General features: G+C 42.2%; 1 protein-coding gene across 5 annotated transcripts in view; it reads left to right on the top strand.

Annotated features, from left to right (window-relative positions):
• The window catches only part of TRIM55 (tripartite motif containing 55), a 227,787-nt gene that overhangs the window by 55,216 nt on the left and 152,109 nt on the right, over positions 1-20,462 (top strand). For all 5 annotated transcript variants that reach the window (XM_075353219.1, XM_075353223.1, XM_075353220.1 and 2 more), the window contains exons 3-4: positions 6,684-6,849; positions 9,868-9,963. In XM_075353219.1, coding sequence (XP_075209334.1) covers positions 6,684-6,849; positions 9,868-9,963 — 262 coding nt within the window. The remainder of the gene's footprint in view (positions 1-6,683; positions 6,850-9,867; positions 9,964-20,462) is intronic.

Genomic DNA, 20,462 nt, shown 5'->3' with positions numbered 1-20,462 from the left:
ACAAGTAATATAATGTTCACACTTGATCATAAAAATACAAAAATGGCGGTTAAAATACCTATATTGTTTTGAACATGTCTATTAACAAGTGAACAAAGTAATATTGTCAAGGAGAAATTCCATAGTTTCGGAAACCTCCCTCATAACAGTGAATGTCTGCTAAAATCTCTGATTAATAGTTACTGAGTGCCGCAAAGGAATTTAGACCAAACAAACATTTGGTTTAAACCCTCTCTCAGTGAGAGTTGGTGCACAAGAGTGACGTGCTTTTATTTTTGCCAGCCTTTTATAGAGCCATTAGGGGTTAATCTCTTAGTAAAATGTATAAGTATGCCATTGGCTATATTAAAAAATATTCAAAAAGTCTGCGACGTTTATCTACTTTGGAAATTCCTCTCAGCACCTCCTTTTTTCTGACTCCATCTCTGACAATGTCTCTGGCACGTAATGTCTCAGCCTTACATTTGGACTTGCGCAGATAGACAGTCTTTCTTATCACATCTGCATTCCGTTGCTTTGTCTCAGTCCAGCTGGTGACCTTGGGTTTGCATACTTTTCCTGATATGTAGGAGTAATCCAAAAACAAACTAAAATATATATCAGACATAAGCTGCAGGCTTTAAAACTCCATCTTGCTACTCATATACAAAACAAAACTTGGTTATATAAAAGTATATAGTGGTTATATAAAAACATATAGAGAAACATATATATATATATATATATATATATAATTGCCTTATTCTGTCTGTCTGTCTGTCTTGCTGCAAAATTATGTCGTTACAGTGATAACTGTCGCATTGGCCGCTCGCCTCAGCTCTGCCCCCCCGCACGGATTGGCCGCTCGGCCAGGTTCCGCCCCCCGCACGGATTGGCCGCTCGCCCCGGCCCCATGCACGCATTGGCCACTCGGCCAGGCCCCACCCCCTCACGCATTGGACGCTCGCCCTGGCCCCGCCCTCCGCACGCATTCCCCGAACCCACATGGAGCCCCGACTCCCAGGTGACTGCTGCACCCCTGGAAGCCCACACCGGCAAGACAAAGTGGAGAAAAGCTGGATGTGTGAAACCACTATCTTACCCTGGCCCCCAGCACACGGCAACGTGTGCCGGAGCCGGCGTAGGCTGGTAATCATGGTACACATCAGGTAACTATAGAAAGCACTTTCCTTAGTTACCCGATGTGTAACATGGTTACTAGCTTACCCCGGCTCCCGGCACACGTCAGCACTGTTGCTTTGAATAGTTACTTACCTTTTCTCCACTTTGTCGGATCTGGCGCGCTTCCGTGCACTGTGTATACTACAGTGGCCGCGTGACAAGCTCCGATCACGTGTTGTCATGTGACCGGAGCATGTGACTAGGAAGTTACGGCGCGGCCACTGTACTGTACACAGTGTATGGCTGCTTTCAGACGTCCATATTTAATCAGGTACCAGTCACACGCATGGTTATGGTCATACATGTGAGATCCGTGTTTGCATGCATGTGACAGGTACCGGAGAAAACACGAGTCTGTGAAATAAAAATATTTTTCATATTTACCTGCTTTCTCCGGCTCTGCTGCCTCCCGCTCCTGACCGCCTATCAACACACACACACACACACACACACTGAGCACATATGCACACATAGCAGACACACGTGGATACACCGAGCGCATATACACATAGCGCACATGCATGTATACAAACATAGCGCACATGCATGTACACACACACACACACACTGAGCACATACACACTGAGCACACACACACACACACTGAGCACACACACATAGCAGACAGACACACACACACATAGCAGACACACATGGATACACCGAGTGCATACACACATAGCGCACATCCATGTATATACGCACACACACACACACACACACTGAGCACATATACACACATAGCAGACACACATTTATACACCGAGTGCATACACACATAGCGCACATGCATGTATACACACACACTGAGCACATAAACACACATAGCAGACACACATGGATACACTGAGCACATACACACATAGTGCACATGCATGTACACACACACTCTGCTGTATACTCACCCAGCGATGCGGTCCCCGGCACTGAAGTCCCCAGCGCTGTTCCCGCTTCCAGCTCCACAGGGCACTGAATATTCAGTGAGTATAATGAGCGGCGATAATGAGCGGGAGGCAGCAGAACCGGAGACAGCATCGCTGGAGAGAAGTAAATATAGAAAATATTTTTATTAAAAAGACCCATATTTTCTCCGGTATGTTTTACACTGATGTCACACAGATCGCATCAGTGTGTGATCCGTGTGACATCCGTGCTGCTGGAGCTGCCTGCGTGTGTGAGTGCAGGGTCATGAAAAGTCACACGGTCAGTGTCCAAACACAGACGTGTGAGGCACATCATAGAATAACATGGGTACGTGTGACATCCGTGTTAAAAACGGATGTCACACATACCTAAAACACGGACATCTGAAACCAGCCTACGGCAGCGCGCCGGATCCGACAAAGTGGAGAAAAGCCGGATGTGTGAAACCACTAGCTTACCCCAGCTCCCGGCACACGTGTGCCGGAGCGGGCGGAGGCTTGTAACCATGGTACACATCGGGTAACTATAGAAACCGCTTTGCTTAGTTACCCAATGTGTAACATGGTTACTAGCTTACCCCGGCTCTCGGCACATGTGTGCCGGAGCCGGCGTACGCTGGTAACCAGCGTACACATCGGGTAACTAAGGAAACCGCTTTGCATAGTTACCCGATGTGTACCATGGTTACTAGCTTACCCCGGCTCCCTGCCCATTTAGATCTTTGGTCTCCCACTGTCAAACACGCCGATGCATGCTGCACAGCAGGAGACCAACGAGCAAAAAATGAACCATCATTATTCAAGACTTACTGATTATATTATTATTCAATCTGCTAACCTACATACACATTCTAGACTACCCGATACGTTAGAATCGGGCCACCTTCTAGTATATATATATATATATTTATATATATATATATATATACTGTATATTGTACTCTCACAGTAGAAAAGCATATAGAGAAATATTTTGTATTCTCACAATATTACCAATTGACCACGTTACAGACTAATATTACACCTCCGTGACCCATAATTAACACCACCAGATTCCGTGCGTGAAGCAACCCAGAATGACAATATTGAGGCTTACCAATGTAGAATTATACACCACACAGTATACCGGGGAATGGCGCACACCCAACGGACATCCATTTCGGCGACTGCCTGCATCAGGGGTGGTCAGATCAGACCATGATCAGACCATGATCAGACCATGTCCCTGTGCGGTCAGACATGGCGATTACATAGTACATAGCAGGGGCCCATTTATAAGATTATCTCAGCACATGATTATTATTTTTAACCACATTCAAATGTGGAAATTATTCTAAATTCAAGGTGTATTGATTTAAAGGAACTTTGTTAATGGGAAATTAATATGTTTAAGGAGTTTCTGCACACATCTAATATTGAGGCCTATTCTTATAATATTACATCAAAATGATTTTTGAAAACTTACAGTGTAGGTGCTATAGCTGTAGGGGTAATTATTGCCATAAAAAGCATCTGTGTTTCATCCCTTCAGTAGGTCAATATTTTATTCTTATGGAATAAAGTTTGAAGCTATTATCTTATAGACATATTTACCCATTTCTCACGTATTTTTAGGATAGGTCATCATTATTAGATTGGCGGAGATTCTAAGCCTGCCTTCCACCCCACCCCCGCTATTTAGCTGCTATTCTCTCCAGCAGCGGCTGAGTGGCTAAATGTAAAGAGAGCATAGCGGTACTTTTCAGCTCCGTTCATTGCTTACATCCACCTACAAGTGACACTATTGATAACAGAATCGTGGGGGTGCCAGGTGACTGACCTCCACCATGCTGATATTGATGGCATATCACAATGATAAGTCATCAATGCATCAATATCAGATGCCCAGACAACTCCTCTAAAGAAAAATATTAGTAGCTGTAGTTCTAATTATGATTGACTATGCTAATTTACCAACGTTACTTGCCATTTCTATTACTTTTTACAGAATTTTTAACCAAAGAATGATAAATTTATAGAGATAATCGAATATCACTAATATTCGGCAATATTCGGCTTGGCGAATATCCGACGAATAGGTCGCCGCTATGCGAATATTCGATGCGCGATGTAAGTCTATGGGAAGCCCGAATAGTTGCTATTCTGCAACTATTCGGGTTTCTCATAGACTTACATTGCGCAACGAATATTCACATATAGTCGAATAGCGGCGACCTATTCGGCGAATATGGGCGTTGCCGAATATTTGAGGTATTCGATCATCCTTATAATAATTTACATATGTAGAAAAGGGAAAATTCAGCACAGTAGAATAGATGTATATAGATAGATAGTGTCACTATGGCACAATAATATTTAGTGCTACCCGCAGCTATAGATCCACTTTCAGGGGACCACAGAACTACATTGTAACTCCCAAGCCATTGGTTATAGAACATTGTTTTACACATTATACCTCAAGAAGGTAAGAACGTCTATCTGTCTGCTTAAAGGGGTTGTCCGAGATGTGAAAGAGTCTCTTGTCCATGGTTTCTCCCCGGTAGTTCTGCTTAGCCTTGATAGACATGAGAATGGCAGTGATTATAAGAACATATATACCACCAAGATGTAGGGTCAACCTCAATATCCTGATGAAAACCCAGAAAGAGTTAAAACATAAGCCGCGTATTGCCGTATTTTCCCAAGGACTCAGCTGAAATGTACTTTTATAAGCTCAACTCTTTGGTGCGTTCCAGTGAGTCAGCAGGATTAATGAGCGCACACCTTGCAGCCTAACATTCACAAGTTTATTTTCCTGCCGGCTAGGAAGTGGAGGTGTTGATAATATGACATTTGCTCATTGGATACTTCATGAAAGCAAATGATTAATTAGAGCTTTACAATCCATTTCTTAACTCCACTTACTAAGTAATGTGATATTTATAAAAAATTGATCTTTTTCCCACTGAACGATTGGAAAATGTCAAAATACCATTTTTTTTTTCCTATAACAAGTAATATAGGAATATATTTATATAAATTATATTAGATTTTTTTGCCTGTTCGGGGGACATAGAAAAATTTTAAATGCTTATCTAGTGTTAAAAATTATATCATAAGAAAATAAAGGATATGTTTTTTCTTATAAAATAGACTGTTGGGCTGGACATATTTAAATGAGCCCCTATACATGGAACAAATTATCTAAATATATTGTGTCGTAGTAAGTTCATATTGTAAATCCTTCCTTATTTTTATTCTCTTCTTTCTATATGATTATGGTCAATTGTCTTCAATATGCATATTCTTTTGTATTTCGTTTACATTTTTTTTCCAGTTTGTACAACCTTTCTTCAAGTTTTGAGCCCCCCAGAGTTTAAATGATTGTTGTCTGCTCTGCTGCCGAGAGTTCTCATGATTAGCTATTATCGCTAAGTGGAATTGCAAAGTATGGGGTAGATTAACGATTCAAATTAAGTCAGAATTCACATTTGCTAAGGATTTTAGACACTTTCTGTGCCATGATCGCCAATAGTCGTGCTGCTTAGTTAGAAAGGGGATATTTTTAAGATGTGCCAACATGCCCCCAATAGGCCAAAGTGCTTAAAGATGTACTGAACGGCTACTGTCCCATCTGACTGCCTGATAAAAGAAACATGAATCACCATTTCAAAGAAAATGTCTCCTCTGCTCAAGAGTCCAGTGCTGCTGTGTTTTACACCACTTCATATGAAGGTTTGTGTTGTGCTTAGAAATGCAAGGCTTGCATAGTTGCATGTCTCTGCTCGGCCATGGAAACATGCCCAGAATCTTCCACTTTTTGGGTTGATGTTAGTCTTAGAGAAGGTTTGGATTCTGCATTATAGAGTCAGCAGAACATGGGTAGCTTACCGTATTTTTCGGATTATAAGACACACTTTTTCCCCCACAATTTTGGGGGTGCATCTTATAAGTCAAATGGGGCGGTGTAATGGGGTTACAGAAAGCCAGCGACAAGAGGAGCAATGCTGCAGGCCCTAGGCTGGGAGGAAGTCGTGGATTGCCGGCACAAGGCAGGCGTCATTGATATCCTGGCTACAGAGGTGATGTCCATCAGGAAAACGATGGCGGATGCAGAGCATGAGCAGGTTGAGCTTTCGGCTCCCTGAGATCTCAATCTGCACATGCACCCACTGCGGACCCATTTTCCTAAAGGCCATTGTGTCTGTCACCGGGAGATCAATGGCGGCTGCCTCACGCCACCATAAAACCGCCTCCTCCCAAACCAGGGTCCACAGCATCACCCTACTTGTGCCGACCCTGCTCCACTTCCCCTGGTAAGCTACATCCGACTTAGAAGATGGACCATAAGACTTCAAGACAGACCCCCATTTTAACATTAATTTTTTTCCTATTTTCCTGTAAATTTGTGGTGTATCTTATAATCCAGTGTATCTTAGAATCCAAAAAATACGGAATATGCAATTTGCATCAAACAGCATGAGGCACTGTGATACGTTTGCTTATTTTCAGGTTGTTTTGTCAAAGTTTATACTACCAACATATTAGACAGGGTTACTAAATTTGTCTGTAGTCTCTTGGATATAATTCACTAATTTATATTAAATTCATGTTTCATAGGCCTGAAAGAAAATCTAACCAACCAACGTGCGAAGAGCATGAAGAAGAAAAAATTAACATATACTGTTTGACTTGTGAAGTGCCAACATGCTCCATGTGTAAAGTATTTGGGGCTCACAAAAATTGTGAGGTTGCCCCTCTCAGTCATGTTTTCCAGGGACAAAAGGTAATTTTAAAATTTGTTGATTCAAAAAGATTTTTTTATTGTAAAGCGGAGCTGAGAGCTGTCTCTCTAAAGAAATACATTTTTTTTAAAGCTCTTATACAGCATAATGTCATCATGTGATAGAATGTGATGTCATCACCAGGAGGTAGAGGGCCTCAAAACGGATTTTACAATTAGGCTTTGAAATGTTACTAACACCTGTACTTATTATGTTAAAAATAATGTGACTTAGGATCATACAAAGAGAAGCAATGATATAGCTAATATCATAATTATATTTAATCTCTATGTCTTCTGTTCTTTGTGGCTTATGATTCTGATTTAGGCAATTATTAACAGTAAGGATAAAATACAACATTATATGAAAAGATATGTATTCCTTTTTGTCTGAGACAGAGCTTTTACATTTATTGTAACTTCTAGTACATGCACACGTACGAACAGATCAAAGCTCCACAAATTAGCAATTACCGTGCTTAATTATTTATATAAAAAAAATTCTAAAACCACAATCTGTTAAATGACTACAAATTATAGTGTAGTTGCTATGATGAGCCACATATTTTGTAATGTGATTTGTGAATTAGAACTACAATATATTAATAAAAGTACTGTGACACCTACAGTGGGGAAAACAAGTATTTCATATATTGCTGATGTTGCAGGTTTTTCCACCTAGAAAGAATAGAGAAGTCTATAATTTTTATCATAGGTACACTTCAACTGTGACAGACAGAATCCCCCCAAAAAATCCAGAAAATCAGTGTATGATATTAAAATAATTAATTTGCATTTTATTTCATGAAATAAAAATATGATCTCTTATCAACCAGCAAGAATTTCGGCTGTCACAGACCTGGTATTTTTTTTTATTAAGAAGAAGCCCTCCTACTCTGCACTCATTAGCTATATTAATTGCACTGTTTGAACTCGTTGCCTGTATAAAAGACACTCAATCAATGACACTCCAATCTCTCCACCATGGCCAAGACCAAAGTACTGTCTAAAAACATCAGGAACAACGTTGTAGACTTATACAAGGCTGGAATGGGCTTCTGGACAATAGGCAAGCAGCTTGGTGAGAAGGCAACAACTGTTGGTGCAATTATTAGAAAATGGAAGAAACACAAAATGACTTGGTGTGAGTCTCCATGCAATGTCTCAACTCGTGGGGTAAGTATGATTCTGGGAAAGTTAAGGAATCAACCTAGAACTACATTGGAGGACCTGGTCAATGACCTGAAAGGAGCTGGGACCACAGTCTCAAAGATTACCGTTACTAACACACTACAGTGTAATGGATTAAAAGCCCACTGGGCAGATCTCCTGCTTATGCCAGCACATGTCCAGGCCAATTTGAAGTTCACCAATTACAAAATGGATGATCCCGAGGAGGTATGGGAGAAGGTCATATGGTCAGATGAGACCAAAATAGAACTTTTCACTATCAATTCCACTCTCTGTTTCTGGAGGAAGAAGAAGGATGAGTATAACCACAAGAACAACATCCCAACCATGAAGCATAGGGGTGGAAACATCATACCTTGGGGGTGCTTTTCTGCAAAGGGGACAGGTTGACTGCACCATATTGAGGGGAGAATTTATGGGGTCATGTATTGTGAGATTGTGGCTAATAACCTCCTTCCAGCAAGACACTGACCCAAAAGTGGACCGGTAAGAAGCATTTCAAGGTCCAGGAGTGACCTAGTCAATATAAAATGTTTGGAGGGAGCTGAAACTCAATGTTACCCAGCAACAGCCGAAACCTGAAAGATCTAGAGATCTGTATGGAGGAGTGGGTCAAAATCCCTGCTGCAGTGTGTGCAAACTTGGTGAAGAACAACAGGGAGCATCTGATCTCCAGAACTGTGAACAAAGGTTTCTATACCAAACATTAATTTTTGTTTTCCTATGGTATCAAATACTTTTTCACACAATAAAATGCTAATTATTTAAAAATCATACAATGTGATTTTCTGGATTTTTGTTTTCTTTCTGTCTGTCACTGTTGAAGTGAACCTTTGATAAAAATTACAGAGCTCTCCATTCTTGTAGGTGGGAAAACTTGCAAAATCGGCAGTGTATAAAATACTTATTTTGCCCACTATATAAATTATACCTACAAAAGCTTATACGATATCCTATTCTAAATCCATGGGCATTAAAGGGGTAGTCCATTACTTAAACAACCCATTCTCAATTGCTATATTCTTCCATGTAAAATAAAAATACCCTACACTCACCTCCGATGCCGATGCAATCCCAGTGACTCCGCCACCTGGCTTCTCGGGGCTTGCGCTGAGCCCTGCAGTCAATCAGTCATTCGGGGAAGTTGCTTTCACTTCTTCCGAGTATCAGTTTAGTCTGAAAGAAGTGGGAGTAATGCAGTTACAAAGTGGCTACTAGGCTCACATAGTATAATGATATCATGCGAGCCTTGAGACACAAGGCTCTAGAATCATCACAACATGACATATTGCAAGGCTTTTTAAAGGGTGCTACATTGACTTATAAGGTAGTTACTAGGGATGATCGAATACCTCAAATATTCGGCAACGCCCATATTCGCCGAATAGGTCGCCGCTATTCGACTATTTGTGAATATTCGATGCGCAATGTAAGTCTATGGGAAACCCGAATATTTGCCGAATAGCAACTATTCGGGCTTCCCATAGACTTACATTGCGCATCGAATATTCGCATAGCAGCGACCTATTCGTCGGATATTCGCAAAGCCGAATATTATCGAATATTTGTGATATTCGATCATCCCTAGTAGATACCTCTACTTCGTAGCACTTGCAAGTCAGCTTTCTTTCATTCTGCAGGAAAACTAATATGGATAGATTTCATATAATATTTGTACCATTCAACAATCTGGACCCATTATATGTAGAGTATTTCCATTAATTGTTTTATTGTTCTTTACAAAATGACCAAATATCATATATGCTTTTATGTGTCCTCTCGTGTATTGATGTGTGCTTAAATTAATTGTTCTTGTCTTTGATTGCATAGACTGAATTATCAGATGGCATTGCTATACTGGTTGGATGTAATGATCGGATTCAAGCAGTGATCAGTCAGCTAGAAGAAACATGTAAAGCAGTAGAGGTAAGGACACATCATGAATGAATATACCCACAGCTAGTAGTCCAAGATATATGAAATCATTTTATTTATTATATTACATAGTATTTATGATGATCATTAAATATTGTTACAAATGCGGAACGAATAGCCTTAACCTTCATATTATTAGAAAATGAAGCCTTAAAGGGAAACTGTCAGCAGGTTTATGCTGCCTCATCTGAGAGCAGCATGATGTAGGTAAAGGGATTCTGAATCCAACAACGTATCACTTTGATTACTGGCTGCAGCCGTTCTGACACACTCAGAGTTTTTAGATTTAGTAATGTAGCAGAGCTAAGAGAGCTGTCCCCGCCCACACCAGACTCTCTGTAGAGATTGTACAATCACAGTGAGGTGTCAAACAGAGGAGAGGGCATGCTTGACTGTCGTACATGTGACATTGTAGTTCGGGAAATAATAAGTCTTGCTGTTTAAACAAACATAGCAGAAAAACAACAAATTGGAACTTGACAAGACAGGTATCCCTGAACTTTTTGTGTTAATCCTTGCAGCATGCTGGCTTCAGTTTACATAGCAAAAACCTGCTAAAAATTTCACTTTAAAAGTATCCATTAGTTGGACCATGTGGGAATAAATATATCACCAATTTCATTTTCTCATGCAATGAAAGCTTGGCATTCGCTTCTGCTTGCCTGTTAAGCCTGAAATGCTAATGCACTTAAGGCACCCTGCTTGACAAATAATTTGGCATGTTTAGACCATTACATAATAGATGGTTCCTACCATACTGACAAATACACATGAGCTACCAGATTACCCCAGAGTCACTGTGTGCATTCATGTAACGTGACGGGCAGAGCACAGGGTACGGTATCACTGGTATCCAGGAGGAAGGGATTATCTGCAGACTTTCACACCAATAGCTTAATATACTTTTTTATTGTATGACATCTATAGCTTCTGTATATATGGCTGGGATACAGTTCTATACTTTATTGACACATACAAATTGTCACTTATGGCATCTCAACATTACTGGCCGTTCCCTAGAAAATAAAACCCAAAACATTGCTCAGGAGTCAAAGTTAATCTAAGGATAGAGAGTTCTGTTTTTATATTCATATACCTAGCAATGAAGATGCATTAATTAGTGACTCACCAGAATTGAGACAACTCGTGCTACGGAGTTTATTTAGGAGATAATCGAGAAACTGGCACTCACAATGGAAACTCAAAGCTGGGCCTTGCTGGGCCTTACAACAACACAAGAGAGACCATGCAATGAAAACAATGGTGACTAGTCAGACGCTTTACATATGTGAAGTAGAACTTAAACTTATATGTTGCCTAAATCACAATATCACTTATCATCCCTTCCCCCAAAGAAGAAACACGTGCTTAGGAAACACTCTTGAGCTGATAATACACTGAAGATTTCATAGGATTGAATAGAGATGAACGGATCGAATTTGAATATTTTGAGATTCGATTCATGAATTACCAGCACTGTTTCCCACATTGCTGAAGCATCAGAGACTGGGCTAATATTATTTTGCATTTCTGCTTGGGCTTCCCTATAATGCCCCGCAGCTATGACATCTTACAGATTACCATACCTTGTACAATGGTGGACAGTACCTGGGCCATCACAGATCTGTGGTTCCCAGTGGAGCACAGTTTTTGTGGCAGAGTTGTTATGAATCTCCAGAGTCATGGGCTAAAGAGTGCTTTACACGAGACGAGCTATCGTGCTATGCATCGTCGGGGTCACGGTTTTCGTGATGCACATCCGGCGTCGTTCACAACGTCATCTCGTGTGACACCTACGAGCGACGCAGTATCGCTCACAAATCATGAGTTGTGTACTCGTCGCTCAGTTTTAAAAAATTGTTTAATTAAAATGGCCCCGGTTGTTCATCGTACCCAGGGTAGCACACATTGCTCCGTGTGACACCCCGGGAACGATGAACATAGCTTACCTGCGGCTCCGGGCGGCTATGCGGAAGGAAGGAGGTGGGCGGGATGTTTACGTCCCGCTCATCTCCGCCATTCTGCTTCTATTGGCCAGCAACTGTTTGACGTCGCTGTGACGCCGAACGTCCCTCCACCTTTAGGAAGAGGATTTTCGCCGCCCACAGCGAGGTCGCTCAGCAGGTAAGTACGTGTGACGGGGGTTTCACGACTTAGTGCGAAACGGGCAGCGATTTGCCCGTGACGCACAAACGACAGGGGCGGGTATGATCGATCGTGAAATCGCACAATCGGTCGTCTCATGTAAAGCAGGAATAAGTCTCTCTCTTCTGTAGAGTATAAGGTCTTACGGTGAGCTCGGCCCATAATCTCTGTTTCTTACATCTATAATTCTGTAGTAGTGTGTACACTCATATTGTCAGGGAGGTCCTCTCTCTCACCTGTAGGGTGTAAGGCCCTTTTCACACATCAATTTTTTGCCATCAGTCACAATCTGTTTTCTCAATGGATCTACAGATTGTAGCTAAACTGATGTGACGGATCTGTTTTTCAACGGATTCAACTAGTTTAGGACTAAATAATAAACTGGAGCATGCTCAGTTAAAAAAAACTAGAATCTGTTGCCGGATTCCGTCATTTGACAGATGACGACAGATCCTGCGCCCGTAGGCTTCAATTCTGCCAAACGACGGATGGCGACGGATCCGTCGCTGTCTGTTTTTTCGATGTACATAAAAAAGTTACTTTGCCCGTCGGCTCCATCCGACGGACAAACATTTTTCGACGGATCCGTCAAACGGATGAAACGTGAGACCAACCATCGCAATCTGTCGCTAATACAAGTCGATGAGAAAAAACGAATGCAGCGGCATCAGTCGCCGGATCCGTTTTTTTCAAAATTTGACGGATTGTGACTGATGGCAAAAAACTGATGTGTGAAAGGGGGCTAAGCCTACATGGACTGCAGGATTCTCTATCTCTTTCACCAGGAATGTGAGAGAAAGTGAGAAACAAATGATAAGGTCTAAAGTTGAGGTGAAAAGATTTAGATCTATCCTAGATGAAAGGAATCAGAGTAAGGGGTACTTCTCACATAGCAAGATTGCTAGCGAGATCGCTGCTGAGTCATGCAGAAAAAAAGATACAGAAAAATGCAACATGTGCACTAAAGTAGTGTGTTCCTAATAAAAATCCATAGTCTTATAAAATGTGTATATCAAGTGGTATTTTACATTGATTTTGGGTCAGAATCTGCTTCAAAATCCTTGTGTAAACCTACCTTTATTCCTAAAGGGGTGCCCTGGGAAATAAAGAACAAACATTAAAGGGGTATTATCAGGTTTTCACTTGAGCAGTTCAGAACAATGCAATCTCCTTACATTCGCCTTAGGGGTACTTCTCACATAGGGAGATCGCTAACAAGATCACTGCTGAGTCACAGGTTTTGTGACATACCAGTGACCTCATCAGCGATCTCGCTGTGTGTGACACTAAGCATCGACCTGGCCCCTGCTGTGAAATCGCTGATTGTTACACACTATTCTGGTTCATTTTTTGGTCGTCGGGCTCCCGCAGGGCAGCGCGCATCGGTGTGTTTGACAGCTTACCCAACGACCTCATTTGCGACTCACGTAGGCATGCATCTTCGTTGTTTTCCACGCCCTCTCTGTACCGATTGGTGATCGCTACTGCGTTCGGATTGGCCGCTTCCATCCTCTCTTCTGGCTTGTAGATCGCAGTACATTTCAGAGGGCTGAATTCACTTGTCCCGGACTGCGTGTAGCAGCAGATCGTAATACAGTCCATTCTGCATTGGGACTGTAAGGTGGACAAGGATGGAGAAGGATGGAAGCGCTATTATTTTGCCTTTTCTAAAGGCAAGGCCGCCCAGTCACAACGCAGTTACGACCACCAATCGGAGCAGAGGGGGAGTGGAAAAGGCAATGTAGATGCACACCATGTTACTAATCAAGATTTGAATCGTGCTATGTGACAGGGTCCCAGCGACCGCCGTATCGATGCTGCATCGTTGGGATGATCTGACTGTTTGACAGCTCACTAGCGACCCTGTAGCGATGTACCAGCGATCCTGACCAGGTTGTATCGTGGTCGGAATCGCTGGTACGTCGTTTAGCGTGACGGTATCTTAACATCCTGGACAAGAGTCCTGAGCTGTTTACGTAAACTATCTGTATAGTTTCTGGAACAACTCTCTCAACCTTTTAGCTTTGTGATGGTCAATTATCAAACTTTTAAACATTTGCTAGAATTAGAAACTACTCCCTTTATTTCAAAATGTCCTAATTTTACCATATGGAATATACCGTGTATGGACAACGTTATGGATGCCGTTTGTCAGGGAATTCTGCCTGAGGCAAAACAACTGTTCCACCTCATGGATTGTGAACCTCAGTTTCCAAAATGACATTTTGGACAGGACCAGGAGTTGTGATATACAGTAAATAATAACAGAAATAAGAAAAAGCGGATAAGAGTCTCTCCTGTATGGCAAGATATCTCTACTGACATTCTCATGGAGAAAATTGAATCTCAGAAAATTTCCTGGCTGTAATATTTAATTTCAAACCTGAATTGGATCACAAAAAAAGGTCTTAAAGAGAATATTACAGTATGGACAGCAAACAATGATTATTTGCTGCTTACAGTAAGGACACTTATTTGCAATAAAGTTGTCCTTAAATCACCACTCCAGCGGGGGGACTGGGGAGGTTCAGTGCTGGAGTGGTGCTTTAAATCTAAGCCCCCTGCCCCATCAAATACTCACCTTTTAGCGATTTCACCTTTCATAGATGCTGCTATGGTCCCACAACACTATTTTGTGACAGTGACTTCAGAAGTTATGTCACATAGTCTCTATGTATGCCAATGAGAGTCAGAATGAGTTTCCTATAGAGATGCATTGATTTGTGACCTCTGGCATGCTCCATTAAACACTGGAGTGTACTGGCTGGTCACAAATAGCAGTGACAAATCGGAGCAGCATCATTAGAAGACAAAGCTGCCAGAGGGTGAGTATAAGACAGGGGGCAGGGTATTTGCATTAAAAGCACAGTCCAAAAGATCACCATACCTTCCAGTGAAGCATGGTGGAGGCAACATGTTGCTTTGGAGCTTTTTTTCATCAGCTTGAATTTGGGCTTTAATTTAGGCGTAGGGAATTAAAAACAGTTCTAACTATTAGTTAATTTTGCAGCAAAATCTTTAGGCCTCTGCTAAAAAGTTGAATATTAAGAGGAATTTTACCTTTCAGCACGATTAATTAATGTAAGCAAACCTCCAAACCAACAAAAAAAGGGCTTCACTAGATGATCAGTTTTGAAATAGCCTAGTGAAAGCACAGACATGAATCCAATTGAAAATTTGTGGCTTGACTAAAAGATGGTTTGTACACAGGAGACGCACTCACAATCTGGTAGATTTGAAGCTCTACTACTAGGAAGAGTAGTCAAAGATTGTCAATTCTAGATGTGCCATGCCGATATACTCCTACCCAAAAAGACTAAAGTCAGTCATAAAGTCATAGGCTTCTTTTATATAGTATTATTTTAAGGGTATGCTTATTTGTGCAACCACATTATTTTAGGGCTTTATTTTACTTTTTCCAACAAAACAATTTCTGTTTAATGTTCAAATGAATTCTTATTGATGAATTTAAAGGTAGAAAAAGTTCTTAAATGATTTTTCTTGGTATGATTTTTTTTTATATGACAAAAACCTTACATTTTAATAGTGTTTATATTTTTTATATCCACTGAATATAATAAATAACTTTTAACCTAGGTAATACAATTATCACTATTAGTAGCAATAGGTAATCTTGCTATTGATGTAACTCATCATTATAAAATATTCTCCTTGAAATGTAAAGTAGTCTGTCTCTTTGCAGTACTTCCGCTGATACTTTATCTTATTTTTAACTTCAACATATACACTCATGCACGCTCCTTAAAAGGTCACACTGATACAAACATCACCCAAAATAACCCAGTCTGAGAATTCCTGCAATCTTTTACTTTAAGTGTCAGAAGTGAATAATACACTGCAGCTGAATCACTAAAGAGATAGCTATATTGAAATGATCATGTTATGGTATACAATAGGTGCAGTTGAATTAAAGGAATTTTTTTGATAAATAAGGACTAAAAAAGGTTATGTCTATTTGTCATCATTTGGTCCCTCAACATTTGACTTGACAAGGTGGACTTGCAAAGATTCTTCTTTTTATGCTGTATTTTCATAATATAAGATGCACTTTTTCCCCCAAAAAATTGGGAGGAAAATGAGGGGTGCGTCTTAGGATGTACCTTTGCTCTCTGTGGTGGGAAGCGGTGGTGACAGTGGAGTGAGTCACTGGAGGCAGGAGCATGGTCACCACTGCAGAAAGCCAGGGGCGAACATATGTGTCTGATATGAATGAAAATGAATATTCACTGCTCCCCAGGCACATAATCCCGCCATACTGAAGCCGTGCCGAGAGGTATGCGAAATTATGGGTGTGGGGAGCAATGAGTATTAATTTTCTTTAATACCAGACACGCTTGATCGCCCCAGCCATTGGCTTCCTACAGCAGCTGGGTTGATCACGTGTGCCCACTATTAAAGAAAATGAATATTTACTGCTCCCCATGTCCATAGTGTATATTAATTTTGGACTAGTTGGCAGCTGACGTTGGCATGTGCCTAGGGGTGCATGGCAGTGATATGTGCTGCCCATTGCTTACACGCAAACGTCAGTTGCCAGCATCAGAAGACGCTCCACACTGGGGGAACAGAGGGAAGGTGAATTGATTTTTTTTTTCACATGTGCGGCATAATGGGAAGCATGTATACCAGGATGGACCCATGATGGGGGCATATATACGTGGATGGGGATTATATATACCAGGATGAAGGACATATATACCTGAAAGGGGCCCAGGATTGGGGGCATTAGTACAAAAGTGAGGAACATTACCCCCATAACAGTGTCAGCAGTAGCTGTAATAGTGTGTCATGACCACAATTTTTGCTTCAAAATATTTTTTATATTTCCCTCCTCTAAAACCTAGGTGAGTTTTGTGGTCTGGTGTTGTGAATGTCAGTTGTGTTTCTGCTGCTGTGGGGCTCCCTCTTGTGACCAGGAATGGTTTGGTCAGAGACCAGGTGTGTGGAGCAATGGGCGTTTCCATTGCTAACTCTCTGCCTATTGAAACCCTGATCTGATAGCAGGCTGTGCCGGATGTCAGTTGTTCTTTGTACAAACAGCCTGCTTCATCCTGCTCCAGACCACCATCTAAGGCTATGTGCACACGGTGCGTTTTTCTCGGCGTTTTTGCGCGTTTTTCGGGTGCGTTTTTGGCCTCAAAACTGCATGACTTTGCTTCCCCAGCAAAGTCTATGAGTTTTCATTTTTGCTGTCCCCACACAGCGTTTTTTTTCAGCTGCGTTTTTGTGGTGACCACAAAAACGCAGCATGTCAATTATTCCCGCGTTTTTCACTGCGCTTTTCATCCATTGAGTTCAATGGGATGTTGAAAGACGCAATGAGAAACGCAAATAGCTGCGTTTTGGTGCGTTTCTAAGACCAAAAACGCAGCTATAAGCGCAGGAGGTGGGTAGTAAAGTGACGTGTACAGGAAGAGGATTCCTTCTGTCAGTATGTACAGAAGCGTGAATCCTCCCGGTACCGTCACCGCCGCGTCCATCTCCCGTCCTGGGCATGTATGCTGCCGTGCGGCGCCATGTACAGGCAGGAGGTGGAAGCGGCTGCGAAAACAAAAGTTAACAGTAGAATAAAAAAAAAAAAAGTTATACTCACCTGTCTGCAGACTCCCGGTGCCATGCCCGCTCCCATCTCCTCTCACGGTATCGCCGCTCCCGCTCCGGCTGTGTGCAGTCTCCCCGGGGCAGGACCTTGCTTGCAGGACCTGGCGATGGATCACCTGATGCAGTCACCTGACGCATCAGCTGATCGAGTCTCGGGCTGACGCGGGCGCCCGGCCGGTATCAGCGGATGCGTCAGGAGACTTCATCCCTGATTACCGGCAGCTGCTGCAGCGATCGGACAGGATCAGACTCCCGCCCCATCGCTCCGGGAGCTGCCGGTAATTAAGCACATAAGTGAGTATTATTTTTTTTTTTTTTTTTCTACTGATGCATCTGCTGATTGTATAATCGGCTTTTATACAATCAGCTGATGTGTGATGGGATTCACATCCTTTATCCTGACACATCATCTGATCGCTTTGCCTTCCAGCAAACCGATCAGATGATATTGGATCCGGATTGGACGGCGCGGGACCCTAACCCAGGATTACTGCGGAGGGGGGTTTATTTCAATAAAGATGGAGTCACTAATTGTGTTGTGTTTTATTTCTAATAAAAATATTTTTCTGTGTGTTGTGTTTTTTTTTTATCTTTACTAGAAATTCATGATGGCCATGTCTAATATTGGCGTGACACCATGAATTTCGGGCTTAGGGCTAGCTGATAATATGCAGCTAGCCCTAACTCCATTATTACCTGGCTAGCCACCCGGCATCAGGGCAGCCGGAAGAGTTGGATACAGCGCCAGAAGATGGCGCTTCTATGAAAGCGCCATTTTCTGGGGTGGCTGTGGGACTGCAATTCACAGCGGGGGTGCCCAGAAAGCATGGGCACCCTGCACTGTGGATTCTAATCCCCAGCTGCCTAGTTGTACCCGGCTGGACTCAAAAATGGGGCGAAGCTCACGTCATTTTTTTTTTAAAATTATTTCATGAAATTCATGAAATAATTTAAAAAAAAAGGGCTTCCCTATATTTTTGGTTCCCAGCCGGGTACAAATAGGCAGCTGGGGGTTGGGGGCAGCCCGTACCTGCCTGCTGTACCCGGCTAGCATACAAAAATATGGCGAAGCCCACGTCATTTTTTTTTTTTGGGGGGGCAAAGAAATCCTGCATACAGTCCTGGAAGGAGGATGCTGAGCCTTGTAGTTCGACAGCTGCTGTCTGCTCTCCTGCATACACTATTGGATGGAGGATGCTGAGCCTTGTAGTTCGACAGCTGCTGTCTGCTGTCCTGCATACACTATTGGATCGAGGATGCTGAGCCTTGTAGTTCTGCAGCTGTCTGCTCTTCTGCATACACTAGTGGAGAATGAAGAACACATTGAAGAAGGAAATGACATCAGACCTTTTTTTTTTTTGTTCACTGATAAAAAACGCAGTGAGCAAAAACGCAGCAAAACGCAGCAAAAAAACGCACCAAATCGCGGCAAAACGCGTGCGTTTTTTGCCGCGTTTTTTCGACGCAGGTGCGTTTTTGTGCGTTTTTAGCGGCCAAAAACGCACAAAAACGCAGCGTCAAAAAAACGCAGCGTGTGCACATAGCCTATCTCAGATAAGTGCTTTGCTCTTTATTTGTTGTTTGATTCTTTTGCTCTTATCTGAATTTGTCATTTGCTGTGGTTGTTGTCAGTTTAATTGCATGCAGGGATCTTGCCTCTTAAGCTGGGTTTACACACTGCAACATCTCAAACGACATCGCTGTAACGTCACCGGTTTTGTGACGCAATAGCGATGTTGTTTGCGATGTTGCAGTGTGTGAAACCTATCAGCGACCCGGCCCCTGCTGTGAAGTTGTAATCGTTACAAATCGTTCAGGACCATTCCTAGGTCCTTTGTTTCCCGCTGTGCAGCATGAAGTTTCAATGTGTGAAGACTTTGCAGCGACTTTGTTAGCAACTTCCCTTTCAAAAGGCTGCTTATCAACGTCCCCAAACAACCAGCTAGGTCGCTCTGCAGGTCCGGATCGCTGTTGAGTTGTTGGCCAGGTTTGCCTGTTTGAACGCTCACCAGAGACTTAGCAGAGACTTAGGGAGGTCGCTATTGCGTCACCAAACCGGTGACGTTACAGCGATGTCCTTTGCGATGTTGCAGTGTGTAAACCCAGCTTTAGTTTCTTAGCTGCAGCTATGTTTGGAGCATTGCTCCTGTGAGTCCATGTGTTTGTTGCTTCTTGAATTTGTAATGATTCCTGCTTTCTGTTCATTGGTATGACAAGAGCGCCTGGTATAGGACGGAGTTCAGATCTAGTGATCTGAGGGCCTTTTTGTACTATCAGGTTCTGGGATGTTTGCAGGGTTTTTCTCTGGCCACCATCAGTCCCTTTCCTGTCCTGTCCTATTTAGTCAGTAGGGCCTCACCTTTTGCTAATCCTATCACTATCTGTGTATTGTGTTTTCCTATATCACCGCAGTCTTTGAATTTGGGGGTCTTGCTATTCTTTATCTATTTTCTGAGGCAGAGAGGTATTCATCTTTCCTTCCTTTAGGATAGCTAGCTTCTCCGGCTGGGTTCGCAGTTCACCCCTCGGCTATTTCTAGTGTTGATGGTTAATAAGGGGATGGCGGCCAGATTAGTTGCCAATGCTCTTGTCACCTTTTACCAATGATATATGGTGGTCTTCCATGGTTCCGGATCATAACAGTCTGGTGTGCCTTATAGTCAGAAAAATACAGTTTAATATATGAGTTTGGACAGCAAAAAAACACTGCTGCAAAACAGTCT

The sequence above is a fragment of the Anomaloglossus baeobatrachus genome, chromosome 6 (assembly GCF_048569485.1).
Source record: "Anomaloglossus baeobatrachus isolate aAnoBae1 chromosome 6, aAnoBae1.hap1, whole genome shotgun sequence".
NCBI classification, from domain to species: Eukaryota; Metazoa; Chordata; class Amphibia; order Anura; family Aromobatidae; genus Anomaloglossus; species Anomaloglossus baeobatrachus.
The sequence above is the reverse complement of the archived record's forward strand: the minus strand, read 5'-3'. Positions and strand labels throughout refer to the sequence as shown.